Genomic DNA, 26,157 nt, shown 5'->3' on the forward strand with positions numbered 1-26,157 from the left:
CAAACTGATTACACTTTGGGCTCTTTGTAGGGTCCAAAGTATTTCTCCAATATCGGTATTATGACCAGCTATTGACAGGCCAAGGCTGATGAGGCTTACTGGGATAAACATTGATGTCATAGCACCTAATAGATAGGGATAGCAGAAAATCATTTTATTTTATGGCAAAATTTGGTGTTAATTTTCACCAATTTTGGTGCTATTTTTTGCAAAATTTGGTTTTCACCAAATTGGGTGTTTTTTTTGCCAGGTTGGGCTTTTTTTTTGCCAGTTTTGTTCATGGCTGCTTGTGTAGGGCTCTAATTAGTTCAGTGTTCCTTATGGCTGTGCCTCCATTTCCTCCAGCTGATGATATGGGACACCCCCTTTTATTGGTTTGATAAATGCTTCTAGTGGGTTTTACTTTAGCAGTTATGTGAAGGAAGGGAAGTGGCTTCAAGGTTTCAAGACAGCATAAAATAATGTTGTAGACACATAATATATCACCTGAGGATGTGCCTAAATTGGGATGAACCTGGTTGTGGTTCCGGTAAAAAGCTTTCTACAGCCAGAGCACTGTTTTGAGTTTTCTGCCACCTTATAAAAATGCCATGGCCTTGAGGAAAGTAGTGGTCACAATGCAGTTTCAGCATTCAGTAAGTTTCAACTGCAAATACTGGCAAATTGCTGTTATCAGATTTATAACTTTTTCATACACTTAAATAGCAAATTTTGCAGTATTTAATAAGCCTGCCAATTTGACATTTTTTTGCATAATTGTTTTGGGAAATTTCCTGTTTCTACACAGAGGATCCAAAAGTTCAAAGTAAAGTTTTTTGTTCTGTGCACCACTGGAGCCACCTTTGAAGACACAATGAACAACCTGCTTTGGTGTCTGAAATGGATAATGTCTTTGCTACTTGAATGACATTGTTTTTTCAAAGACATTTGAAGACCATCTGAGCTACTTGACAGTTGTGCTGGAGTGTGTTCATGATGCAGGTTTTCAATTGAATCTGAGAAAATGTTCTTTGTAGCTCAAGAAGTAAAAATCTTGGGGCACCAAGGTAAAAGAAATAGAATCCTTCCATAGGAAGAAGCAGTAAAAGTCTTAATATTTTCCAACTTCTTAGTACATTGGTGATGTGAGAGGTGTTTTTGGGCTGTGTTCATGTTAAAATGCCAAAACTTCAGTTACAAGGGCACTACAAAAACCTGGTGCAAGGGCATGACAATTTGTGGAGCGAAGAGTGCAGCATATCTTTTTGTATCCTGAAGGAAGTGCCTAAATGTGGTGCTTTTCAATTAGAATGGCAACACGAAACTACACACTAAAGCTGGTGGGAAGGGGATACTCTTATGTGCAGTTCTAGTACTTTCCAGGTATACACCAGAAGTGTGATTGCTTATGCCTCCACAATATTCTCCATAGTCTGAGAAGTAGTATTGTATTACTGAGAATGAATGCCTTGCAGTCGTTCAAGCAGTCAATATTTTTTTTATATGCCACATCATTCACTGAAGTGACTAAAATTCTTTATGCTGGCCATCAAGGCAGAACCCCTTTGGGCAATTGACAAGATGAGCAGTGAAGCTTCAGGAATATGACATAACAGTAGTTTGTAAAGTTGATGCAACCACAAATATACTGAAGGCCTTTTTGTGGAATCCATTGGAGTAACATTACAGTGTTGGTGGTATTCCACGAAGAGAGGGAAGATCCAGTGTTACAGAAGACAACAGAGATGTTAGAGAAAGAAACAGCTGTCAAAGGAGATTTAAGTTTTATAGTCAAAACTTTATATGAAAGGAATTATTACCCAATGCAACAGAAATGATTGCTTATTATCTCAATTTATTTATGGCCAGTAGTGTTTAGGTATTTTTGTGATGCTCTTGGGTATGAAGACTCTTGGTAGTCAGAAGTACTGTTGACCAGGTCTCTACCAATATGTCAGACAACTTGTAAGCCACTACTGGAGATGAAAACGAAGCAAGCATGTGCCAACAAATCTCATCAGTTCTTCCTGCTGCAATTCAATTTTGTCAGGTTGGAGTTGACTTCTTGGGTGGTGCCAAAAATCAAAAAATGGGAGTAAATAATGCTGTGCAGTGGCTGCATCACTTTTAAATTCTCACCTTCACTGTACCAACTGCTGAAGCTCTGGGAATCTGTAGGTTTCTTGCACAAGACATAATTTTGAAGCATGAACCACCATCTCTGGTTGTGTAAAAGTTGTAGCACGGGATTTGGGTGTAGTGGGGTTTGGTGGTAGATGTCAAAGTGTGTGTGTTTATATTAAATAACCCTTTATTAAACAATAACATAATTTGCACAAAAAAACACAACACACAATAAAATATATGTAATTAGCTATTTAATCAAAGCACAGCACTGAATCCTATATTTTTAAGTGGAGTGTGTTGTTGTTGCTTTGCAAGTAAGCAATGAAGTGTAAATTGTTTGTTTCAGTAGCCTTAAGCGTATTTTTCCTGTGCAACCTGAAACACACACATCTGGATGGGAAGTGGTAATGTTTTCCCACTCTTGTATTGTTCCCCTTTCTGTCACATGTGTTAACAGGGTATTTCTGCAATTATCATAGTTAGCTTTCTGGAGTAAACATGCTGCTAAGCGCTGAAGATTCTACAAAAACTGTTGCTTTGGCAGAGGATGGTCACAGCGTACATTGCAATCCAGAAGTGTTGAGAATTATGCCTTCCACAATTTCCAGAATGTAAGAAGGTACAGCGAAACTGGAAGAGCTATGCAAGGAAAATAGGATTAGGCCCAAGAAGAGCAACATCGGTGAGAATTGCCACTTCTTAACAACTTCTTTTTCCACAACCATTGCTGTTGAAGCACAAAATCGACTCTACCAAGTGAGAGATGGGAATGTTAGTGAAAGAACCATGTGATAGGACAGGAAGAAACTATCTTCAATCCAGAAAACCTGCTACCGGACCAGAACTCATGACAGAGCGTCAAACAATTGAACTCAGTTTTGCAAGGAATATCGCAGCTGGAGAATAAGAATGGGAGCAAGTGTTGTTCACCGATGAGTCATCATTTGGCCTGTGATCACTCTGATAGAGAGGTGGTCTGGAGAAAGCCTGGGAATAGGTCATTCCTTTGTGTATCCTCATTCAAGATGTGTTTTCAGGATCTGATGGTGTTAGCAGGAACCAATATGACTGCAAGGGCAGATTTCATCTCTGTGGAACCTTAAGTTATTAGTATGTGGAGCAGATCCTTGTGGAGCATGTTGGGCCTTTCTCTCCATTTATTTGTGATGGTTTTACACTAATTCATGGCATGACATGCCCACATGTTGTGAGAACTGTGCAAGAGTTGTTGGATGAAGTGGAGATTCATGCAATGGCTAGATCTGCCTGGAGCCCTGGTTTGAATCCTACTGAGTATGTGTGTCACCAGCTTAGGAGAAGAGTTCATAAGCATTATTTATGGACTCTACAGGATCTAAAATAGGTTCTCCTGAAAGAATGGGAGGTGATTCCATAACAGAACATTCCAGCATCAATCAGAAGCATGCCTGAAGGGTAGGATGCCATGATAGATACAAGAGGAGGTAATACTCACTTTTGTAGACAGGGAGTGGTCTGTGAAGTGAAAGGAAGTGCAAAAAACCAAGGCAGAGATGCATTACCTTCCCTCAAAATTTGCCTGAAGTGTGTGTCTATTTGTGTTACTTCCACATCTCTGGTTTCATTTTTTGTAATTTTTTTCCCATAATTGCACCCCTAGCTGGCACCACACCACAAAATTTGATCATAAAATAGCAGATTAGTGTCATAAAAGGGACTGGCTTTTGAAATAAATTTAAAGTACATTTTTTAAGAAATTTAACTGTTTTTTATGCTGACTATGGACATGTGATCAAGAATCTAGCTTGGCCCAAGTGACTTTGATTGGGCACCTACTAAGACCACTAGTATCACCTTGTAATAAACTTTACAAATTGGCAAAGGGAATCACACTGAATAACACAATGAACAAAGTTGTGCATTCTGCTATTATTGACCATCACTTTGTACTAAACTAATCACAAAGGTAAGTAAAACAATACAGGGCTTACAACAACAGACAAAAATATGCAGTACAGTACACAATAGCTTCTTACTAATATACAATATTTTCACTATAAAATATAACACTCTTATACTCCATGGCTTTGCTCTAGAATTTCGTGATTCACTTGACAAAAATCTCAGGCCTTGCCGTGCTCGGATACCACCACCACAACAAACATAAGCTGATTTATCTTATTGTGGCTCAAACCACAACACTCTAATTTACTCAACCAAATACTATCAGTGCTTGCCCCTAACAGATGTAGCTCACAAAAGCACCCTTCACTTTGTGACCTGCACTGTTTCACTGTAAATGACTTCTCCACTGTTCATCCTATCCAGTTGTGAGCTGCTGCTCAGAAATGTCCATGTACAGCTGGCCGTGCCCTGTGTTTAGCATTGAAACTGATGGAATATCATGCTGCTAAGTTTCACAGCACTCTGTCTTCCTCAGCCTCTCTTGCATGCTGGCCGTCAATGAACTCGCTCCCTCCACTGCCACCAGCTGATGACTGTGGTCTTTCTTTGGTCAGCCATGCTGAATATTAAGACAAACATGGCCAATTTACCATCCGGGCCCGGAGCCAAACCTGTTATTTGCCAAACACTATTCACAGCAGTCCTTGGCTCTGGCACTAGTTCAAGTAGTTGCTTCAGCATCATCGCACAGACTAGCCTCCGACCACAGCAACCTCGTGGGCCAACTAACCCCTAGTTCAAGTAGTTGCTTCAGCATCATCCCACAGACTAGCCTCCGACCACAGCAACCTCATGGGCCAACTAATGTGGTTAATGCTCCGTAATGGGGACCAGTGCTGCCCCTGAACTTGTCCGGAGCTGCCCCCAGCCTCCGGCTGTGCTCCAAGTCAGTGTTGCCACTGGCACTCCAAAATGGGGATTACTTTTCACTGAATTGCTCTGCCTCCACAAAGCTTGGAGGGCCAGTGCTGCTGTCCACACACTGCCACACCCACTCTTTAGCCAGAATTTAACACCTGACTCTCACAGGCACAACAGGTGGGATGGGTGGATAAAAAATCCTGCTGCAAAATTTCAGTTACATGGTGCAAAATATTCCAGTTAAAATTAGTGTCAGAAGATGCAACACAGTCCACAGGATAACTGCATACCACCTACAGCTAAATAGTGTCAAACAAGTTAACTTTTTTGTTTTTGTCTTACTTTTGTATTAAGACATTAACAAACATGCTCTCAATGTATGTCAAAGATGAATGCTATACCGCCTATCATGTCATTCAGATACAGTACTGCAAAACAGTCCACTTCAGGGGTTTTCCTGTTCCATGGTAGAGAGGCCAAAACTACACTGGATATGTTCTATTTCAGCCTGATGATGCTCCAGAGAATTGCATAATATAGTTTCACCAGAACTGTAGAAGTAAACAGCTGGTGCACACATGGTCCTTATGATGCCTAGGATAAGGACAATGAATAATTTAAACTCCTAACACCAGCCTGTAAGACACTACTCAGGGGGATCTAGTATTGATTTTTACACTTGTGAGAAATGTAGTGCTTCCAAAAATTGTCATTGGTGTACCACTTGAGCATGTGCTGCATCTTACATCTCTAGTTGGACATCACTTACGAAGCAGAGGATGATTTTCCTACATTGAGAATACAAAAATGTGGAGAAGTCATTCATGCCCTATGCATGAAGCCCTATCATATAATCATGAGGTGCAGATCAATTATCTTTTGATATAAATAACATGAAGACCATGTTGATGGAAGTATGTTCATTGAAACCTTGCAATGATGAGGATGTGACAACATGACCAGAATGTGAGGCTCTACCAGTTGCCATATGAAGGACCAGACCACTGACTAGTCCCAGATCCAGGAAGCTGTTGTGATGGAGTGGTCAGTGTGGACCCCCCATTAATCGCCAAAAGGCCATCTTTTAGCCCAGAATGGTGTGTGCAGGACAGTGGGTTGCATAACACCAGAAAATTGGCAGTTGTTCAATCAGTAGAGCTTAGTTAGAAATTTATATTTAGTTATTCAGTAAAACTCTTTACAGTGAGTGAAGGCAGTGGCTCGATGGCATTCATTGACCGGCACACAGTAGTGTCTACCTCAGCGTAGCATAAGGCAGTGTGTTTGGTTGCAGCAGCAAGTGGTCACTGAACACAGTGAGGTGGCACCCTCAGTATGCTGCTTTGTGGAGTTGACATCTGGCATTTGGCAGGCTGCAGGTACACGAAGGCCGTCTAACTGGCCGCACCTGCAGATGAACTAGCGCATAGCGTGCTTGTATCAAACCTGAGGCCCCTTGGAGAGGCATGGAGACCAGATGAAGTCACCCTGGAAGTGGCCTCTCTTGTTGGCTCTAGTCGAGCTCCAGAATCATCAGATCTAGCACCTGATTGTAGATGGGCAGCCATTGGATGAAGTGACAGGAGGTAGGTAAAGCTGGTTGGCCCACATGGGATCTTCAGCTAGTGTGGAGTATGTGTCAGCATCGGTAGTAGTCGAAGATTATCTACTGCAAGATGAGCAATGAGTATTTATAATGGCTCTGTCCAGCTTTGTTTATGATGGTGCCCTGCTTTCAGTTGTGTAGGGGACCAAGGCAGCACAGCATCAAGCCGTGGCGTGCGGTGACTTAGCTTGCCACTGTGGAGGACTAGTCTTGAACCATGCTGCTACAACAGTATTCCATCCCAACAGCAGGGTTTCACATGAAGCTAGCTCTCCCTCTTCACCATGTGTTGTGAAGTCTGCATGGAGGGATGTTGTCACAACACTATAGTCCAGTCCAAAACAGTGGGCCACTTTAATGTGGGGAGGGGGAAAAATACTCCATACTGTGCATCATCTACCATGGCTTAATGGACATGATCACTGGCTGACTACATGTGGGTTACTGGTTGTATTCTCATCTCCTGTGATTATTTATCATTTAATATTGATGGTTACCTTGACAGTTTTATGTGACAATAGCAGTCATTCTTGGACAGTGTAGCATCCATAGCTCTGTCGTGATAGGATAGACTGCAATTTGACGACACATTCAGCTGCAGAGACGCACAACAAAAAGATTGTTACACATTCAGATTTTGCCCAAAGACTCCTTCAGAAAGGAAACACACATAAGACAGCTGTCTGCAGCCAGAATTATGGCCACAGATAGCAGTAATGTGTGCATGAAGTGTGCTTGTATGTGTGAATGTGTGTGTTTCCTTTCAGAAGAAGGCTTTGGCTGATAGTTCAGTGTGTAATAGTCGTTCCATTGTGCCTGTCTGCAACTCAATGTGTCACCTTTTATGAGGAGTAGCAATCTATCCTTCTACATCTGTATTCTGCAAACCTCCATGAAATGTGTGAGGTAATGGGCGAGTTGTGGCACCCTGGAAATATTCTAAGTTCGGAGTTGGCATGGCTGTGCTGGGGCCTCTCAGTGGACCGCGGCTATTTGGCGGCCACGTGGTGCCAAATGTTAGCTGGGGTCCATGGACTGCATGGCTGGGAATTCCATGGTGACGCAGTGTCGATGAAGGAGACATGCCGGGAGTGCCAAAGATGGTGGACTTCGTGAAACCTTAATGGGAGACATTTCACAGTTCGTATGGAAATTAATAGTAGCCAGATGAATCATGATACCTCAAAAAGAAACATGTACATTATCATTATTTGCACGATGATTCTGCGGGTGTAATCAATTTTCAGTATCTATATTAGTTTAAAGTTTAGCATCTGACGATAAATTATACATGTAACACCCAGCAACGAATTTCCAAAATCTAAATGGTTCATTCAATTTTGTCGGTCAGCATGTCTGCAGAAAGCTATTAGTGTAAACCTAAATTGGTATAAATTACAAGCATGTAACTTGAATAGTAAATGAGTTACTGGAGGTCAAAGTGGCCGATTACTATTGATTGCGTCAGGCCATAAGTACTCCATAGTTACATGAAAAAGTGGTAGCAGCATGCTTATAAGTGTATTTATTCATCTATGTCTTTGTTTGTATCCGATATATACTATTCATGAAGAAATTGGTCAAATATTTACTATGTTTTAGAAAGCACACACACACATTAGGCTACTGGCCTACTTTTACTTGCTATTCCTTTGATATATATTTATTTGATTTGTTTATGTATTTAATAATGTGTGTGAGAGCGTGTTTATGATCCAACTGTAGGAATATTTATTTAATTTCAAGTTATTTAAATGTAAATCTAGTATGTCATTTCATTATGTTTGTGTGGGTGCATTGGCTTGAAGACATGGTGCGAGCGCTGTAGCCAGTCACAGCGCTCGCGAACGGGAAAACTGGATGAATGCGGGAGAAGAGTTCTGGGCAGTATGGCACAGGACACGGGGGGAGTCCGGGACAGTATGATGCGAGGGACGCACAGTCGTGGGAAAGACTTGGCGTGGAGCAGTTTGCGTGTGGTCACGGGAGACAGAAACATTTCGTAGTGCCAACTTGTGTACTTGTGAGATTTTTGTGGCTTCTGCAGTGAAGACGTAGTATGCATTTGGAAATGAATATCTCACGAGCTATGTTGTTGTTCATAACTGATTACGTGAAGTAGGAATCTATTGTTTCCCTGTTATTCAACTTGTGTTTTATTTAATTGCTGGACCATTGACACGAATAAGTGTTTTGCAGAAATATACCACATTCTCAAAAGTACTTCTGCTGTTGTACTCATCATTTAAAGTCATTAAGAAAGTACCTGCAGATTTTATTTAATTGCAATCTTTCATTTATAAACATCTTTGTTACCTTCTAAATTCACAATTGCTGAGTGATAGGAACCTTCAGCCATTCGATTCATGTGTATATTGTATAGTGTGGACTCAGCAATATTTGGCCTGTAATGCGGCAACTACGTATCCCAGCCCCTAGACAACAAAAACATCCAAAACTTTTAATATTTCAACTCTGAGTCTGTGGGTGCGTAGTTGAGGGCCACACCACACATCATAATATGATTTTATTTGAAAGCCTGCCAGTGCATGGCAGAGGGTATGTCCCATTGTACCAGTTACTAGGTTTTTTCAAATTCCACTCACGTATGAAGCACAGGAAGAATGATTGTTTGATTGCACCTGTGCATGTCGTAATTATTCTAATCTTATCCTCATGTTTCCTGTGTGAGCTATATGTAGGGGGTTGTAGTATATTCGTAGAGTCATCATTTAAAGCTGATTCTTGAAACCTTAACAGACTTTCTAGGGTAGTTTATGTCTATCTTAAAGAGCCTCCCAGTTCAGTTCCTCCAGTATCTCTGTGACACGTCCCACAGATCAAACCTGCCTTGACCGTTTGTGCTTCCCTTCCCTGTGTACATTCAGTATCTCCCTTTAATCCTATTTGTTAAGGGTCTCTCACACTTGAGCAATATTCTAGACCCAGTAGCATGAGTGATTTCTATGCAATCTCCTTTGTAGACTGATTGCACTTTCCCAGTATTCTATCAATAAACTGAAGTCTAAAACCTGCTTTTCCAATGAATGAGTCTATGTGATCATTCTGTAATATTGTTGATATTCTTCCTCTTGTTGAGCATAACTTATATTGACTCATTCCTTCCCTTTACTTCTTATCAAAACAGTGGGTTACAATTATTGTGTGAACAAGTACTGGAGTCGAAGAAAAAGAAATGAAATACAGTGACCTTAAATGATAAAATTACACCTTTGTTTTTTTTTCTCAATTTTGCTTGCAGGAACACAGGAACTGTTGAAGTAAAATTGTCAGTGGGCCTAAATTCAGTAATTAAAGAGAATTTCCTATTGGTTAGGAACTTCCTTATACAGCTTTCATTTATAATATAAATAACCAAAGTAATTTAAGAAAAAGTATATTGTATATTTGTTTGCAAATCTGCATATGTTCCTCATTATTGAGAAACCTACTTTATGCTTATATTTATAGCAATTTTAAGTTACAGGTTGTGATTTGTCTACAGTCAAAAAGAATACTTCTGCTGTATCTTTTTTATGCAAATGCTTGTTGAAACAGAACATATCCAAATCAGATTCATAGATATTCACTTCTGTATGGACATAGATGGAGATAAAATTTAAAAATAAACATCCAAATAACTCTTGACCTTGGTACTGTAAAAGGCATTTCAAGATGTAGAAACAAAACAAGAGGGTGATTCAAAATTTTTAGCTTACCATCTGAGCTAGTCTCACAATATTTAATGTTGTACCCTGAAATATTACCATGTTGCAACCTAAGACACAAGATGTCCACAATAACAAGCAGTTCTACTGAGGACACTGGTCTTGGGGACACATTTATAGGTGGTCTGACCAAAGCCAGCTGATTACGAAAGCAAATGTACGTTGTTACTTACACAGACATGACTGTGGTGCACTGGTTAATTTTATGCCTCACCAGCTTCCCTGAAAGGCTGGCTAAATGTGTTAATCATAGCAAAGGAAGAATGGAAACAAAAACCACCTACAGTGATCAGAATTCCTATCCTCATGATTAAATGGAGTAACAGGGACAAAAGGAGATTCTAGATGTTACTAATTATGTGGTTGGGGGTCTTTGAAACACACAGTCGTGGATTCCAGGACACTTTATACCAAACAGTATGTGTGTATAAAAGTAGAAAAAACAAGCTGTTCTGTCCAGTGTTCCATCAAATTATAACAACATTCTGTACAGATAAATTATGGAATCTTTCATATATTGACATTTTTTGGCAGAAATTGAACTGCAACTGGCAATGGTTCAAATTTAACACACACTTTTTTCTGTTTTCAGATAAAAACAATTCTGAGTGGGTTTATCATTAGAGGATACTTAGGAAAGTGGACATTGATAATAAAGTCTGTAGGTATAATGCTTGCTGTATCGGCAGGCCTTAGCTTGGGAAAAGAAGGTCCTATGGTGCATATTGCCTGCTGTATAGGTGAGTATGAACAAGTTTGTAGTTTCTTCACTTTGTGTAAAATAATAAATTCACCGAGAATTTCATGTTTCCTCATATAGATCAAAACTCTATTCCCAAAATCCACAGGAAAAGGCAATGGAAATCCATAATCAGATGAAAGGTAGGAACTTCCACTCTATGGGTTTGGAATTGATAAAAGGAAAATCAACTTCCATCCCCTTTCAGAAACAGTGTTATTCACAGAAAGATTTTAAATGATGATAGCATTACCTTCTTAAAAGCTGTAAAGCTCGTAATGGGCACTCTGTAAGCAATGTTTGAATATGGCTTGCTTAAGAGGAACTACTGTTCCCCTTCTGTGATTAAGAATATCAAATTATACAGAGTCGTCATTTCTACTCCAGTGTATGATATGTTCATATGGTATTATTGGTCAGGAGACGCCATCTGAGATTGTTTAGCCGCCTGGCACAAGTATTTCTATTTGACACCAAATTAGCAATTTGCACTTCAGTGAATATGAGACAAAAGGAATGTGACAACACAAAATATCCAGCCCCTGAGCAAAGACATTGTTTGACCAGGCCAGGAATCAAACCCAGGGCCCCACAATCTAGGGCAAGTGATGCTAATCATTAGACCACAAGCTGCAGAGTTCTGCTGCATAAGCCATCATCACAGTTGTATATTGGTTAACCCTTTGGCTACTGTGAGTTGGATGTGATGGCCATGCCTCAGGTTCCGCGTTGTTGTCTCTCTTGCCGTGTCCGAGAAGCTAGTACTTGAGGCACACAGGACGGTACTTACCCTGTCTCCTTATTCTGAGTTTTGGATAGTTTTGACATAATTAAGAATATTTATTTACACTGTTTATGTTCGCTTATGTTCCTTTGTGGTAGGCAAGGAAACATTTAAAACTGTGATATTTTGTACCTTCTCATCATAAAAGCCTAAATGAGGCTATTTACAGTTGATTTGGTTTTTAATGCATTTTAAATCATGTAAAGTAATGTGTTTGATTTTATTCTTTACAATACACCTTTGTTTGGAAAGAAATTTGATTTACAGCAAAATATTATATGCAACAAGTTCTGCATATAGCACTGAAATCAAAGTGGTGACATGGTTGTGTACTGTCAATTTAATGTCATATATAGGATTTAAAGCTAATGATAAAGTGTGCTGAGAGTTGACACACAGCTCTTCAAACAAACAGGAACCTTTCTTCAGCTCAAGTGACGAAAAAGTGTGAATCGCAAATCCCCCCCCCCACACACACACACCACTTGAAATATGTGATCTCCAATGTTCTAACAGTCACAGGAAGTTGTTCTACAAAAATTCTGGTGCTGACACCTAGGCATTATTAAAAATTACTTTAGTTTGGTGCACTTTTAGTAAGGTGAACACACTTTTTAAGACACCATGTCCTTTCGAGAGCTTTGTTAATTAAGCATTGAAGGCCAAAAGTCACTCAGGTAGTGGTGTATGTACGTGGAATAAATAATTTCTTCGGATGTTTCCCTGAAATTAAGAAGCATCTTGGTTTAAATTAGTATTTGTTTTTTTCACAGGTAATATATTCTCTTACCTTTTTCCAAAATATGGAAAAAATGAAGCTAAGAAAAGAGAAATACTGTCGGCAGCAGCAGCTGCTGGTGTGTCTGTTGCCTTTGGAGCTCCAATTGGAGGGGTCCTATTCAGTTTAGAAGAGGTGGGATTTTTGCAAGAGAATTTCATTATTTGATCAGTTATAAAAAAGTAAAATACTTCACAAATATGCGAGAGAAAATAAATATAATATGTAGATTAATATTATTGCCTTCTTCAGGTCAGTTACTACTTTCCACTCAAGACACTGTGGAGATCATTCTTCTGTGCTCTTGTGGCAGCGTTTGTGCTGCGCTCCATAAACCCTTTTGGAAATGAGCACTCTGTGCTGTTTTTCGTGGAGTACAATAAACCTTGGATATTTTTTGAGCTGGTTCCTTTTATTGGACTTGGGATAATAGGAGTAAGTAGACTTGTCATAGTTCTTTTGTTTAAAATACTTGTGCACATTAAATTTTGGTACCCTTAATTTGTTGGCAGTTACTTATAGTTACACTGTAAACTCATTTTCTAAAACTGTTTTGATTCTACTACACTTCTCTCAAGAATCTATATGCCTATAAATAATCACATTTATTAAAATCTATTTTAGTGAGTTACTAATATCTTTTGGTCATGTATAAGAGATAGTGACAATCGTGTAATTACTATAACTTGTGTGTGATCTTCAGTTCTGATGTAACACCCAAAGAATCTGTCATTTTCATTTGTGACCACTTATTTAATGAGTGTCTGTCCTTGTTTTTGCTTTTGTTGTTGTTGTTGTTGTTGTTGTTGTTGTTGTCATTGCTGATACAGAGGCATTTCAAGTAATGAAAGATGTTGCCTATTTGATCATAATTACCTGTAGACTTATCAGATATTCTCAAAGAATGTAAACATGCTGATTTTGGACAGCATTATGAGAAGTTTTGTGTTTAATGTAAGGAAGGATACTAGACAGGATGTGCTAGGAGGAATGGTCAGTATTCAGGGAGATGACAGGAACAGTCATTCAAAGCAAAAAAGGCTAGTAAACATGGCCTCTAAAATGCATACTTTAAGAGCTCTGAGTACTTTCTCACTTTCTCGGTAGAAGAGATGTTTCACAGTAGCGAAGATGAAAAAGTGCTCATATTTTTCAGATATGCAGTTCAGAACATATGTTTACTAGACTCTTTGGCATCGAATGATTGTTCCTGTCATATCCCTGAATACTGACCATTCCTCTCACAGTCATGTATATGAGTGTAAAATGAATTTAAAGATTTTACAATTTTATACTCGGTTCATGTTAGTGACTTGTTCTCTCTCTCTCTCTCTCTCTCTCTCTCTCTCTCTCTCTCTCTCTCTACATAATGTCCAGTAAGGAAGCCTAACCTCAAGGTATGCTTTGCATTCATGGGGGTGTAGGGCTGCTGTAGCAAAGCAGCCTTTGGCAGGCCCCTGTTGTATTTGGCTTATTTAGACATGCATGTTCTGATTGAGTGGCCTACGTAATTTTGTTGCCTTTTTCGGGATATAAATGAGCCCTGACATTCTTCTTTTCAAATTGGGCCACTGGTAAAAACTAGCTTCAAACCACCTAAGATTGGAGTCTGTGAACTTTCCTTCAAATAGTAATTCAAGAACCACTGGTAGCAAGTGAAAAAATTGAAAATTTATTTTTGCTGTTGTAATGCCCACTGGTTCTTTCAAATTTATTAAAATTTTTAATGTGTCTTGTAATTATCTGTAAAACTTACACTGGTATTTCTTGTTACAGGGTGTAATAGCTACAATATTCATAAAAGCGAATCTATATTGGTGCCGCTATCGCAAAGTTTCAAAGTTGGGTCAATATCCTGTTACTGAGGTACTGGTTGTTGCAGTGATCACAGCAGTTATTGCGTACCCTAACCCATATACACGGATGAATACAAGTCAGTTAATTTATTTGCTGTTCAGCCAGTGTGGTGTTTCAAATTCTGACAACTTGTGGTAATTATTATTACTATTATTATTATTATTATTATTATTATTATTATTATTATTATTATTATTTCTTCTTCTGTTAATTTTTTCCTTTGCTTTGGATTGCATGGTACATTTTTTCAGACATTGTGAATTTTCTTAGCTGACATAATGATTAATAAAATATTTGAGCATTAAGTACACTTTTTAATTAGTGTAAACTCCTTGTAAGTTACATTTGTATTTTGTAATTACTTTGATATTCTTTATGTGGAATGAAAGATGCAGAAGTTCCTTTCGTAAACAGAAGGAAAATGTTGGTGTGGCCTGTGGGAACATCTAACTGTACATCTCAAACATTTGGCAAAACAGTTTCTTTCAGTGTAGTAAGGGGTGGGGAGGGATGAAAAGAGGAAGAGAAAAAGTGACCGTGTCACGTCAGAATCCAGGATATGCAGGAGGGAGTTGTTTCAATAAAAACTGTCAAGTGTCCATTTTCCTGCTCCAGTGTCCATTATACATACTTTTTCTCTCTGCTGCTTTAAGGTCTTAAATTTCAAGAGTGTTTGTTTATTAGCCAGCATTATTAAGTATACCTATTCCATTTTACTTATACACATGTAACATTAAAACTTGTATAGCATATGAATAGCTGATCGGAAAAGACAAACACATTTAAAGTGAAGTCCTACTTACTGTCATGCACTTGACTCTCTTTCTCTTCTAAACATTGGCAGCAGACAAGAGATTACTGTCAATTAATAGGAGTTAAAGATACATCACTGAGCATAGTTAGAAACTATAAATTGCTATTTTGGATAAAATAGCAATTGAGCCTTGTCATTGTAAACTGCTAAAACCAGTAAATTGCAAATGTTCTGACAGACTTCCTGTGGACTTCTTCAGAGCGGGTCACCATTGTACCTTGGTGTCTTCCTTTATATACTGTCATTTTTGGTTCTCTGATGGTTACCAATGATATATATCTGAGATGTCGTTGGACAATAAAAAGAGGTGGTTGTGAAGGGGTGGGTGTACGGTACGCTGTTGTGTGTGCTACTCTGGCAGCTGATTGGAAGGTGACTCTAGTATATGAGTGGTTGAAGGTGGTGGATCAGCTGCTGGTTGCCTGTGCCACTCTGGTAACTGATTGGTAGGCACTCTGTCATTGGTGATTGGAAGGAAATAGCAAATTGGCAGCTTAATTATCTCAATTGCCTGTCTAGTTTTCCTTTGCGGCATCCACAGCTTCCGAGCAAGTGTGCAAGATTCTTGAAAATTTATAGTACAGCCACATTTCTGGTGGTGTTCTGCTGCACCTGACTATTGAAATAATTGAATGCACCAACAACACGAACAGGGAACTGCTGGCAGCCAGAATGTAGGTAACTTGTGGCCATCCTCACTGTTAAAGTTGTTAGGGTGTTTAATTATTTCAATAATCAGTTGTAGCAGAACAACACCGGAAATTTGGCCTTCCTATCAATTTTCAAGAAACTCAGGTGCTTGCTTGGCAGCTGTAGATGCACAATGGAAAATAAGGGAGGCTACTGAAATAATTAAGCTGCTGATTTACTGTTGCCTTCCAATCACCAATGAGAGTTTGCCTAACAGTCACTTGCCAGAATGTGGAACAGGCAACAGACAGCTAGTATGCCACCTTATACCAATCAGCCACCTTATACCAATCAGCCACCTTATACCAATCAGCCACCAGGGTAGCACAGGCATTAGCTTACTGTACAGCCAAAATTCTATAACGGCCCGTTCAAACTGTCCAGTGACATCTCAGATATAGGATGGGTAGACACCGGCAAACCGATAATGACAGTATGTAAAGAAAGAAATTTCCCAGCATACAGCAGCGAAATGGCCTGAAGAGGACTGCAGAAAGTCGGTCAATAGTCAGAAATGTAGTCATTTTAGTAGTTTACAATGATGTGGTTCAATACCCAAAATTATTTTACCCAAAATGGCACAGATCATGGAATCCTATGAATTGATATGTTTTGGAGTAAGTAATTTAGACTCCTTATAGACATTGCTTCCACAAAAAAATTGTAACAGCATAATTGCCCTGTTCCTTGCTTTCTTGCAGTGATTACAACCGCAATTTCACTGATGTTACTTCAGCCATTGAAAAGGCAGCCGCAGGACCAGGTGTCTACAAAGCAATATGGCTGCTAGTGCTGGCTTTGATCTTCAAGCTGATTGCAACAATCTTCACATTTGGCTTCAAAGCTCCATGCGGTTTGTTCATTCCCAGCTTGTGTCTTGGAGCAATTATGGGCAGGATAGTAGGTGTTGGTGTGGAACAGTTAGCGTATCATTATCCACATGTGTGGATGTTCAGTGGAGAATGTTCCACAGGAGATGATTGCATTACTCCTGGGCTCTATGCTATGGTGGGAGCAGCTGCTGTTTTAGGCGGAGTGACACGAATGACAGGTGAGAAGCATAGTTGCTAGAATGTAGTTAATAACCTCATCAAAAAAGTATTGACATGAAAACTTAAAAAGACTGTATAAACTTGGGTATTTAGTGACTAATTGTGTGTAGACAGACGTGGTGTATTTCTGCAATAAGAGATCAGTAGATAACTTTAGAAATGATTTACTGAGGTGAAATGCAAAAGAGAGTACCTTGTTGTAATAATTTTTTCCTCTTATGTTTAACTGGACAAAAATTACAGATTTTAGTTAATTTCATAAGTGAAACCTTTGTTGTTGTCCAGTGGAATAACTGAGGAGAAATGAATTATTCACTGGGAACTGAAATCTCTGCCCAATAATGCTACATTTGCTTTAAAAACTACTAGAGACCCATATCAGATTGAAAATTTCCATTGTATCAAAATGTGCCACATTAAAATAGAACTAAATTTTCAATAAAATGGTACAAAGAAAAGGTGTTTCATCACACATTATAGGAAGTATAAAAGTGATGAAATATGCTCCCTAAAAACTGCACATGTATTTTCTAATATTTGCCCCAATACAAAACTGATTAATAGTGAATTGGTAGTACTGTTAATGGCACAAATAAAATTTATTATAAAAAATTTTTTGTTTTTTTCTAGTGGTGCAATCTCATTTTTCTTCCAAACTCTGTTTATATGTACTCACTTCTGTGATTTTGCTTCTTTCCAGTATCTCTTGTGGTAATAATGTTTGAACTGACTGGTGGAGTACGCTACATTGTACCTCTTATGGCAGCTGCTATGGCCAGCAAGTGGGTTGGTGATGCATTAGGCCGGCAGGGCATATACGATGCCCACATAGAGCTAAACGGCTACCCATTTCTGGACAGCAAAGAAGAATTTGCACACACATCATTAGCGGCAGATGTAATGCAACCAAAGTGAGAAGCACAGCATAAGAAATATTTGATACTGAATTTGAAATAATTGATAAAAATTGACGTTTTTTAATAAATACAGTGAACTTTGGTATGCCAGACATACTTAAAGTGACCTTACAATGTTGTTTGTCATCTGTTGATGTGGTCATTCCATTAATGCTTTATTTTCCAGGCGAAATGAAACACTGAGTGTCTTAACTCAGGATTCTATGACTGTAGAAGATGTTGAAAGTCTTCTCAGAGAAACAGAACACAATGGTTTCCCTGTAGTCGTATCAAGAGAATCACAGTACTTGGTAGGATTTGTGCTAAGGAGGGATCTTAACCTTGCCATTTGTAAGTCTACGTCTTTTTGTGTTCAACTGTTTCATACATCCAGAAATTAGAGCATTGTGCCTCATTTATTTGTTCTCTTTGTGCAGCAAATGCTAAAAGAACTCAAGAAGGCATTTGTGCTCAGTCTCTTGTACTGTTTACAAGTCAGACTCCAGTCCAGACAACGGGGCCTCCACCATTGAAGCTGAAGAAGATACTTGATATGGCACCAATCACCATTACGGATCAGACTCCGATGGAGACTGTTGTTGACATGTTCCGCAAACTCGGATTGAGACAGACGCTTGTCACACACAATGGGTAAAGTCATAACTGTTATCTTTAACTGGAAATAAAATTGTTGTACACCCAGATTGTCAGTTTTAGTTTCTACATTCAGTGCACCCTGTTGACCAAAAGGTACCTCTATTTGACATGTTAGTGACAGCACTCAAAGTAAAAAAGTGAAAAATCTGCAGGAAGTAGTTCATAAAACCTGAAAACACACACACACACACACACACACACACACACACACACACACACGTTATCATGTGTAAAAGATATGATTACAATTGACAAACCCTGTTAAAATTTAAGATACACGTTGCAACTGAATTACAGGTAGAGGAATTGCAGAACCATTCATTCCAAAGACCTTTGCTCAGTATTCAGCACACAGGAAATTTTAACACTAGAAATGTGCGTATGTTACCAGTGTAAAAAATCTGCAGCAGAGCAGACCATAAACATCATAAAGAGAATCTTATCAAATTGGAAGGGAGTGGAACGTTTCACACTCATTCTGAACGGATTCACTGTCTCACATTGCCTCTAAACACACACATCCCCATAGTGCTTCCAAAGAAGACAATTTGGATTAAAAATAAACTGATCTATAAGTGCAAAAACTATGTTCAATATTTTATAGTGCCAGCAACACATTCTTTATACGTATCTTCAGTGTTTTGTAATTGGGTTTGAATATTACATATGATGACTTTGTTTATTAGTACTAACTATTGGTTTTTCTCTTCCTCTCTATCTCCCTGCAGACGGTTGCTTGGTGTCATCACAAAGAAGGATGTACTGAGGCATCTAAAACAAATGGATAATGAAGACCCTAGCTCAGTGTTATTTAATTAGTTCATTTTTATAAGGAAAGGGAGACTATGTTGTTAACATACCAATTTCAGAACCTCAGAATAGTGATGTGTTACTACCTATTTTACAGGTAGGCAGCTATGTGATGTAAGTTAATTTATTTTAACTTTGTGATGGGACTTACGAAAGAAGCATATACACTTATCCATTATTTTATACACACACACTGTGGCTTTTTGTTGCTTGTGAACTTATTGTGTTAACCTTTTATTGTGATTTTTTTTCACGTTAATGTACCAGTCTGCAGATTTTTTAGATGTGAAGTATTTTCCTTATGTCTGGATTGTAGATAAGAAACAATGTGGCAGCTGGACATTTAATGCCATTGTAAAAGTATTTACAGTCTAATATTTTTTCAAGAAACATTTATATGTAAGGTATTACTTCGCTTCTGTAAATATTGTATACTACAATTTTGCATTGAAATATTACATGTACTCAACACATTTTGTGCTGCCAGTGAAGTGTAGATATTTTGTAACATCAGGCAAAAACTGTATGTTTTTTAAAAAGTGAACCTTAAGCATTTCACAGTGTATTGAATGGGCCTTCAGTAAATCTGTTTACACAATATTATTCTCCGCATCAGTGAAAGACTATTTCTCGAGTCTCAGTGCTATAATTTTTAATAAGTCATTTTAACATTTATTATTTTAAAATATAGATTAAGATTCATTGAGAAATTATTTTTTTATTAGTGTTACTTAAATGCTACAAATCAAGGAACATTTTAAACTCTTATTGTCACAAGAGTGAGTTACGTCAAGCTGTTGTTGTATTGATATAAATGAGTATATCAGTCAATCATCATATTTGTTATGAAAAGTAATAATGTATATAATTTAGCTGTAACTCTATGCATGCAATTCTGTGGAAAGATAGCTGAACTTGGATAATGAATTTTTTGAAAAACTTACAGTTGTTTTAAGCCTGTCAGTCAATGAATGTGGAACTAGTCAAAATTTCACTAACTGTTCTGTAAGGATTGTATTTCCAGCAATATACTTTGTTGAAATTTTTAAATCTTGTTTATAACTTTTCTTATTCAGTTATTATTAAAACAAAAGGAGAAACATAAATACAACGTTGAAGTTATTAATGGAGCCAGCTTTAAACGTAATAATAAGAGCATGTCCTTTCGGCATTGAATAATATGTGAAGTGCATAATTGTCAGAATTTAGTTTTTGTATAGCTATTCTTTGAAGGTCCATACAGTCAAACCAAGCACCAAAGTGCAGCTGGTTAAATTTTGATTGCAGTTGAACATGATCAAAGACAACTGGTTAAGACAAGAAATAGAACTGGTTAAATGTTCTGATAATGAAATTTAGCCAATGAGTGAAATGGCACGACTGATACCGAACTATAAATACAAACGGGTAATAATAGGACACATGGAGAAGTCTTAGCAGAGCATAGTATCGAGGAAGATCACAACTTTGACTTTCAAAACACAAAGCTGCTGTGCTGAGCAACTGTCTATTGGGACAGAACTATAAATAATCCATTGGCATAATATTCATGAGAATCTCGTTAGTATGAATGAAGAATACCAGCAGGGTGCAGCATAGAATCCATTCATAGTGATAGTATGATGAGAGCATACCCAGCCCTGCCCAGCATGCAAGACACATCTGGATTGCCCAGACAGAGATGTGAATAGTGCACTCACTACCCTGTGCCCATGCAACTCGCGCCTGTTCATGCCCACTTGCCAGATAGCACTCAACCTACTGTAACCAAGTGGAGGGGTGCCACACTGCTAGTGAAGTCTTTCATGTGCACCTGTCGATGACAATGCTGCTGTTTGCTAAGTGGCCTCCTTTACTTCTAAATTACTTACATGCTGTCAGACTTAACTTGCTATATTAAAAACAGTTTGTAAGTTCTAGCAACTTGTTCTCCCATAAATTCATAAGTTTTCTACTGCAACAAAGAATAACTGCAATAAACGAGTTGTCCCTGGCAAACTTCCCTCAGTATCATGTTCATCATCTCATTTCCCACCTGCAGTCTCATATTTTTGCTAAGATGTATGTAAGTCAATGAAAGAATCTGAGCGTATGTGAATGGCATATTTGTGGAAAATTTCATTTCAGGTTAATCTTGTGCTTTACCACATCAGAAAACATTCTGTTGGTTCCTGCTGAAGATATGACAAGAAACCAATGTAGTATCCTTGCTTAAACCTATTAACATAAACAGAAACACATTTGCAATGTGGTTGTGGAGAGCAGCTTATTTGTTTAAAAAGATACTTGTTATAATAAACACCGAAGTTGGATTGTGTCACCATACTCGATTTTAATCGCAAGTCTTTTTATTGCAAGCAAGCTACCAATAGTATACTGCCAAGTGTAACTTAAACTATTAATATTGTTAAGATGGAACTAGTTACTCCAAATGTTTGTCACTTCATAGTTCATGAAGCAAGTTTTGAAGCTTCCTCCCATCTACACACCATAGATGTTTTCAAGCCATTCAAAAGGATTAAAAAAGTAGCTGGTGCTACTAAAGGAAACAGATTTATATCAGTGCTTACTCACCATAAATTTTGTTGTTTTGAAATTACAGAAATAAAATATTGTTATGACTTCTGCACCACATGTTAGCAGCAGACACAGTGGCTGCGCCAAAGACTGAGATGGCGTGGAGTTTTACAATTATTTATCGAACTTTCTTTACAATTTCTCCCTCGTTGTCGCTGCCCAGCCCTGCGGATCCCTCCGCCTGGCTGCTGCTGTGTAGATTCTACAACAATGTGCACAACGCGTGCTGCTGATCGCACTCGGGAGCCTCAGGCCACCAGTGCTCCGCTGAAGCCAGGATGGCCTGTGGTTGAGATGAACTCGGCGCCCCAGTACGGCATGCCCACGGAACCGCATCGCCGTGAGGTCAACTGCTGGCGCCTACTGCACCGGTGGCTGGGAAGTAGTCAGTCGCGATGTCCGCGAGGTCCTGTCATGGACGGACCACGCGGCGTGGGCCTGGGTTGCCATGAAGTCTGGGCGTCAGTCCCCGCCGTCGCTTGTGACCAGGACCGCGCTGCGGCCGGTCCTGCTGGAAGTTCTCGCTGTAGTTAGTCAGCCATGGTGCCGACCGAACTCGGGCCGACCTCCAGAACTGAAGTTGACATCTGGCGTCGAACGGATGACTCCTGCGAACTGGAACAGACTTCCAGAATAGTCACCTACGAAGATAGAATATTCGGACACGGACCACGTCCGTCCTCAGATCCGAGCTGCTTCCTAATGGCTTCTGTCTGTTGCTGCCTGCGCTCCACTATTTATATCCAGCAGGAGGACGTTTTTTACTCTTGGTGGTAGCTTTTGTTATTACTCCCGCAGTATATTGCAGCGTAACTTAGCGTGGTGGCCTCACTTCCTCTTACTCTGCACTCTCCAGGCTTCACTCGGCGCTCAGTCTGTGTGTGTCCTTGCGTCAGTCTGTTTGTAGACTGCTGCTGTCAGCAAGGCTGTCTGTGCGTGCCTACTTCACAACACCTCAGTCACCAGCGTGCCTCTGTTTTGCCATTCACTGCATGAAGCAACGCTTACTACATGTGGCCGCAACAATATATATAACAAACAAAATAATCAATATAATAGAAGGAAACATTCCACGTGGGAAAAATTATATATAAAAACAAAGATGAGGTGACTTACCGAACGAAAGTGCTGGCAGGTCGATAGACACACAAACAAACACAAACATACACACAAAATTCAAGCTTTCGCAACAAACTGTTGCCTCATCAGGAAAGAGGGAAGGAGAGGGGAAGACGAAAGGAAGTGGGTTTTAAGGGAGAGGGTAAGGAGTCATTCCAATCCCGGGAGCGGAAAGACTTACCTTAGGGGGAAAAAAGGACAGGTATACACTCGCACACACGCACATATATGTGCGTATGAATTTTGTGTGTATGTTTGTGTTTGTTTGTGTGTGTATCGACCTGCCAGCGCTTTCGTTCGGTAAGTCACCTCATCTTTGTTTTTATATATAAACAAAATAATCAGTTTTTGGCAATATAATGTAGTTGATTCAATTAAAAAATGCATCTAAACAAAAGTTTTAAGTGTGCAAGCTTTTGAATCCAGTGGCTCCTTCTGGCAGAAGGGCTGAAGGGAAGGAAGTGGGGAGAATGAAAAGGACTGGAGAGGTTAAAGAAATGGGCTAGCGTTTGTAAAAGTTTGCCAGAACCCTGTGTCGGGGGAGACTAATCGGATGGGATGAGAAGGAAAGACTTGATTGGTGGGGACTGCAACAGATGAGATTTGGAAACCTGAGCGTTTAAATGTGGAAGACAGCGTAATATGAGACAGAGATTACAGCTGAAACATCGTGCATGAATTAATAAGAATGAGAAGCTAAGTGCATTGTATGTAATAGAAATGGGAGGGGATGGAGAAAAATAGACCGGTCAGAAAATGAAAGGTGTAGGAAACTAAAATGGAGTCCAGAAAGAAGTAGTTACTGTGAATAAATGCTGACATGGAAGAAATTAATGTAAATTAACGCCAGAACAAAGGACATGTAGCAGTAGTTCCCACCTGCTGTGTTCTGAGAAACTTCTGTCCGGGGGAAGAATCCAGATGGCTCATGTGGTGAAACAGGCATTGAGGTCACGACTGTCACATTGTAAAGCATGCTCTGCAACAGGATATTGATTGTTGCTGGTAACTTGCTCTGCCTATATCCTAACTGATAACTTGGTGGTAGTCACGTCAAAGGCTGAATAGTGTTTACGTAACAGCCAGTATACAACTTATAATTTCACAGGTGGCTCTCCCTTTGATATTGTGTGTTTTGCCAGTTACAGGTGGTTGTAGGAGGGTGGTGGTTAGGGCAAATCTTGCAGTGGGGACGGTCACAGGAATGGGAGCCATAGAGTAGGTAGGTTGGTGCAGGAGCAGCATGGGGTTTGACAAGGATATTGTGGAGATGGGAGAGTGAGAAAAAGCTGTTCTAGGTGTAAAGGGAAAAAGGACAGACAGAATGGACATAATTCAGGGTTTGATTTTAGGAAGTCATGGTCTTGTCCAAGTAGCTAATAATACATTAAAGACCAGGATAATACTGATTGACACATAGCGTGCTCTTAAGTTATTTTTGGAGGGATCAGCAGTGCCAGGAGTGAATGTGACAAGCCAGGAAATCTTCTGAACTAGGCCGGTGGGATAATTACTGCCAGTGAAGGCTGGGGTGAAAATAGCAGTGTATTGCTGTAAAGAGTCTGCATCTGAACAAATACATTTGCCTAAATGCCAAGGCTGCATGAGAGGGAACGTCTGACATGGAAAGGATGCAACTGTCAAAATGTAAGTACTGTTGTTTGTTAGTATGTTTAATGTGGTCAGAAGTGTGTAGCTATCCTTTAGTGAGGATGTGATCAACATCAAGGAAAGTGGTGGGGATTCGGAATAGGACCATGTGAAGTTTAAATGGGAGAATGTATTTAGAGATTTCAGGAATTTTAACAGGTAAGCGTCACCAAGAGTCCATATTCCAAAGATGTCATCAACGTATGTAAACCAATCATGGACTGTAGCTCCCTAAAAGTGACCCATGGAAAGGTTGGCATTGGAACTAGACATCCTAGTTCCCATGGCCATACCCCTGATCTGTTTTTATGTCTGCCACTCGAAGATGAAGTAGTTGTTAAGTATAAAGTTGATGGAGGTGATCAGGAAGGATGTCATAGGTTTTGAATCAGGTGGGTGCTGACTGACGAAATGTTCAGCAGCAGACAGAACATTTACGTGGAGGCTGTTGGTATAGAGGAATGTGGCATCAATAGTGACAAGCAAGATGTGTGATGGGAGGGGGACAGGTATGGATTTGAAACGATCTAGGAAATGGGTGACATCTTTAACACTAGGAGGACCTGCATTGCCTCGTTTTGAGGTTTTCTGAACTTTGTCTTCTTTGTTTTCAGTTTTACTTCTTATAGGTCAGTAGTGCATTATGCTTACCATACAAATGTGTTAAGCTTAAAAGTTTCTCTAGGAAGTATATTTAATTAAATAAAAAAATCAAAGTAAAGAATATAAAAAAATTGAAAATCCCGTATGGAATGTAACAATACCATGAAAAGGAAAGTTGCTACTCACCATATAGCGGGGATGCCGAGTTGCAGATAGCACAGCAAAAACTGTCACAACGCTCATGCAAACGCAACTCTCACCCATGACTGCAGTTTTGGGCAACTAAGTGTGGCTTCAGTTGCCTGAGACTGCAGTTGTGTGTGTGTGTGTTTCCTTTTCACAATAAAGTAAAGAATACATTGTTAATACAAAATCAATTCAAACTAAACCTACAATTTCAAATAAACATATAATTACACATTAAAATCTTTTATCTTCATGAGTTGTACTCAGTCAAAGCCCCAACCAGGTCGTAAACATATATTTAATATGAAAAATAAAGAAAAATGGAAACGAATTTCTGTAGCAATAGTAAGAAAATAATTTTTTTTTTTTTTTTTTTTTTTTTTTTTTTTTTTTTTTTTTTTTTTTTTTTTTTTTTTGTATCCGACATCTTTATAGTCAGTCACTATCTTTGTCGAAACACTCTGCACACGCATACTGAACACTTCCAGCAAATGGACCACATATGAATTTCCTGCACTGCACATGCAGATTTTTAGTTCTGTTCAAACTTTCATATCCTCTTATCTGGCAGACAGTCGCCAAAACTGTTGGCACATTTATCCCATTCTGCACGGGTACCTTATGTATTTCAGTGATTGTAATGAATGTATGAACAGGTCCTTTCTTTGATTGTACATACACAGAGGAGAGTTCTTTCACT

At 39.1% G+C, this 26,157-nt stretch overlaps 1 protein-coding gene across 8 annotated transcripts in view; it reads left to right on the plus strand.

Moving 5' to 3' along the window:
• Positions 1-20,428, plus strand: part of LOC124613204 (H(+)/Cl(-) exchange transporter 4) — a 416,779-nt gene extending 396,351 nt beyond the window's left edge. For all 8 annotated transcript variants that reach the window (XM_047141870.1, XM_047141869.1, XM_047141871.1 and 5 more), the window contains 9 exons: positions 10,838-10,985; positions 12,542-12,681; positions 12,799-12,981; positions 14,323-14,537; positions 16,609-16,958; positions 17,660-17,870; positions 18,043-18,206; positions 18,293-18,506; positions 19,241-20,428. In XM_047141870.1, coding sequence (XP_046997826.1) covers positions 10,838-10,985; positions 12,542-12,681; positions 12,799-12,981; positions 14,323-14,537; positions 16,609-16,958; positions 17,660-17,870; positions 18,043-18,206; positions 18,293-18,506; positions 19,241-19,331 — 1,716 coding nt within the window. In that variant the 3' untranslated portion in view covers positions 19,332-20,428. The remainder of the gene's footprint in view (positions 1-10,837; positions 10,986-12,541; positions 12,682-12,798; positions 12,982-14,322; positions 14,538-16,608; positions 16,959-17,659; positions 17,871-18,042; positions 18,207-18,292; positions 18,507-19,240) is intronic.
• Positions 20,429-26,157: the final 5,729 nt, after the last annotated feature.

Source organism: Schistocerca americana, chromosome 4, assembly GCF_021461395.2.
Source record: "Schistocerca americana isolate TAMUIC-IGC-003095 chromosome 4, iqSchAmer2.1, whole genome shotgun sequence".
NCBI lineage: Eukaryota > Metazoa > Arthropoda > Insecta > Orthoptera > Acrididae > Schistocerca > Schistocerca americana.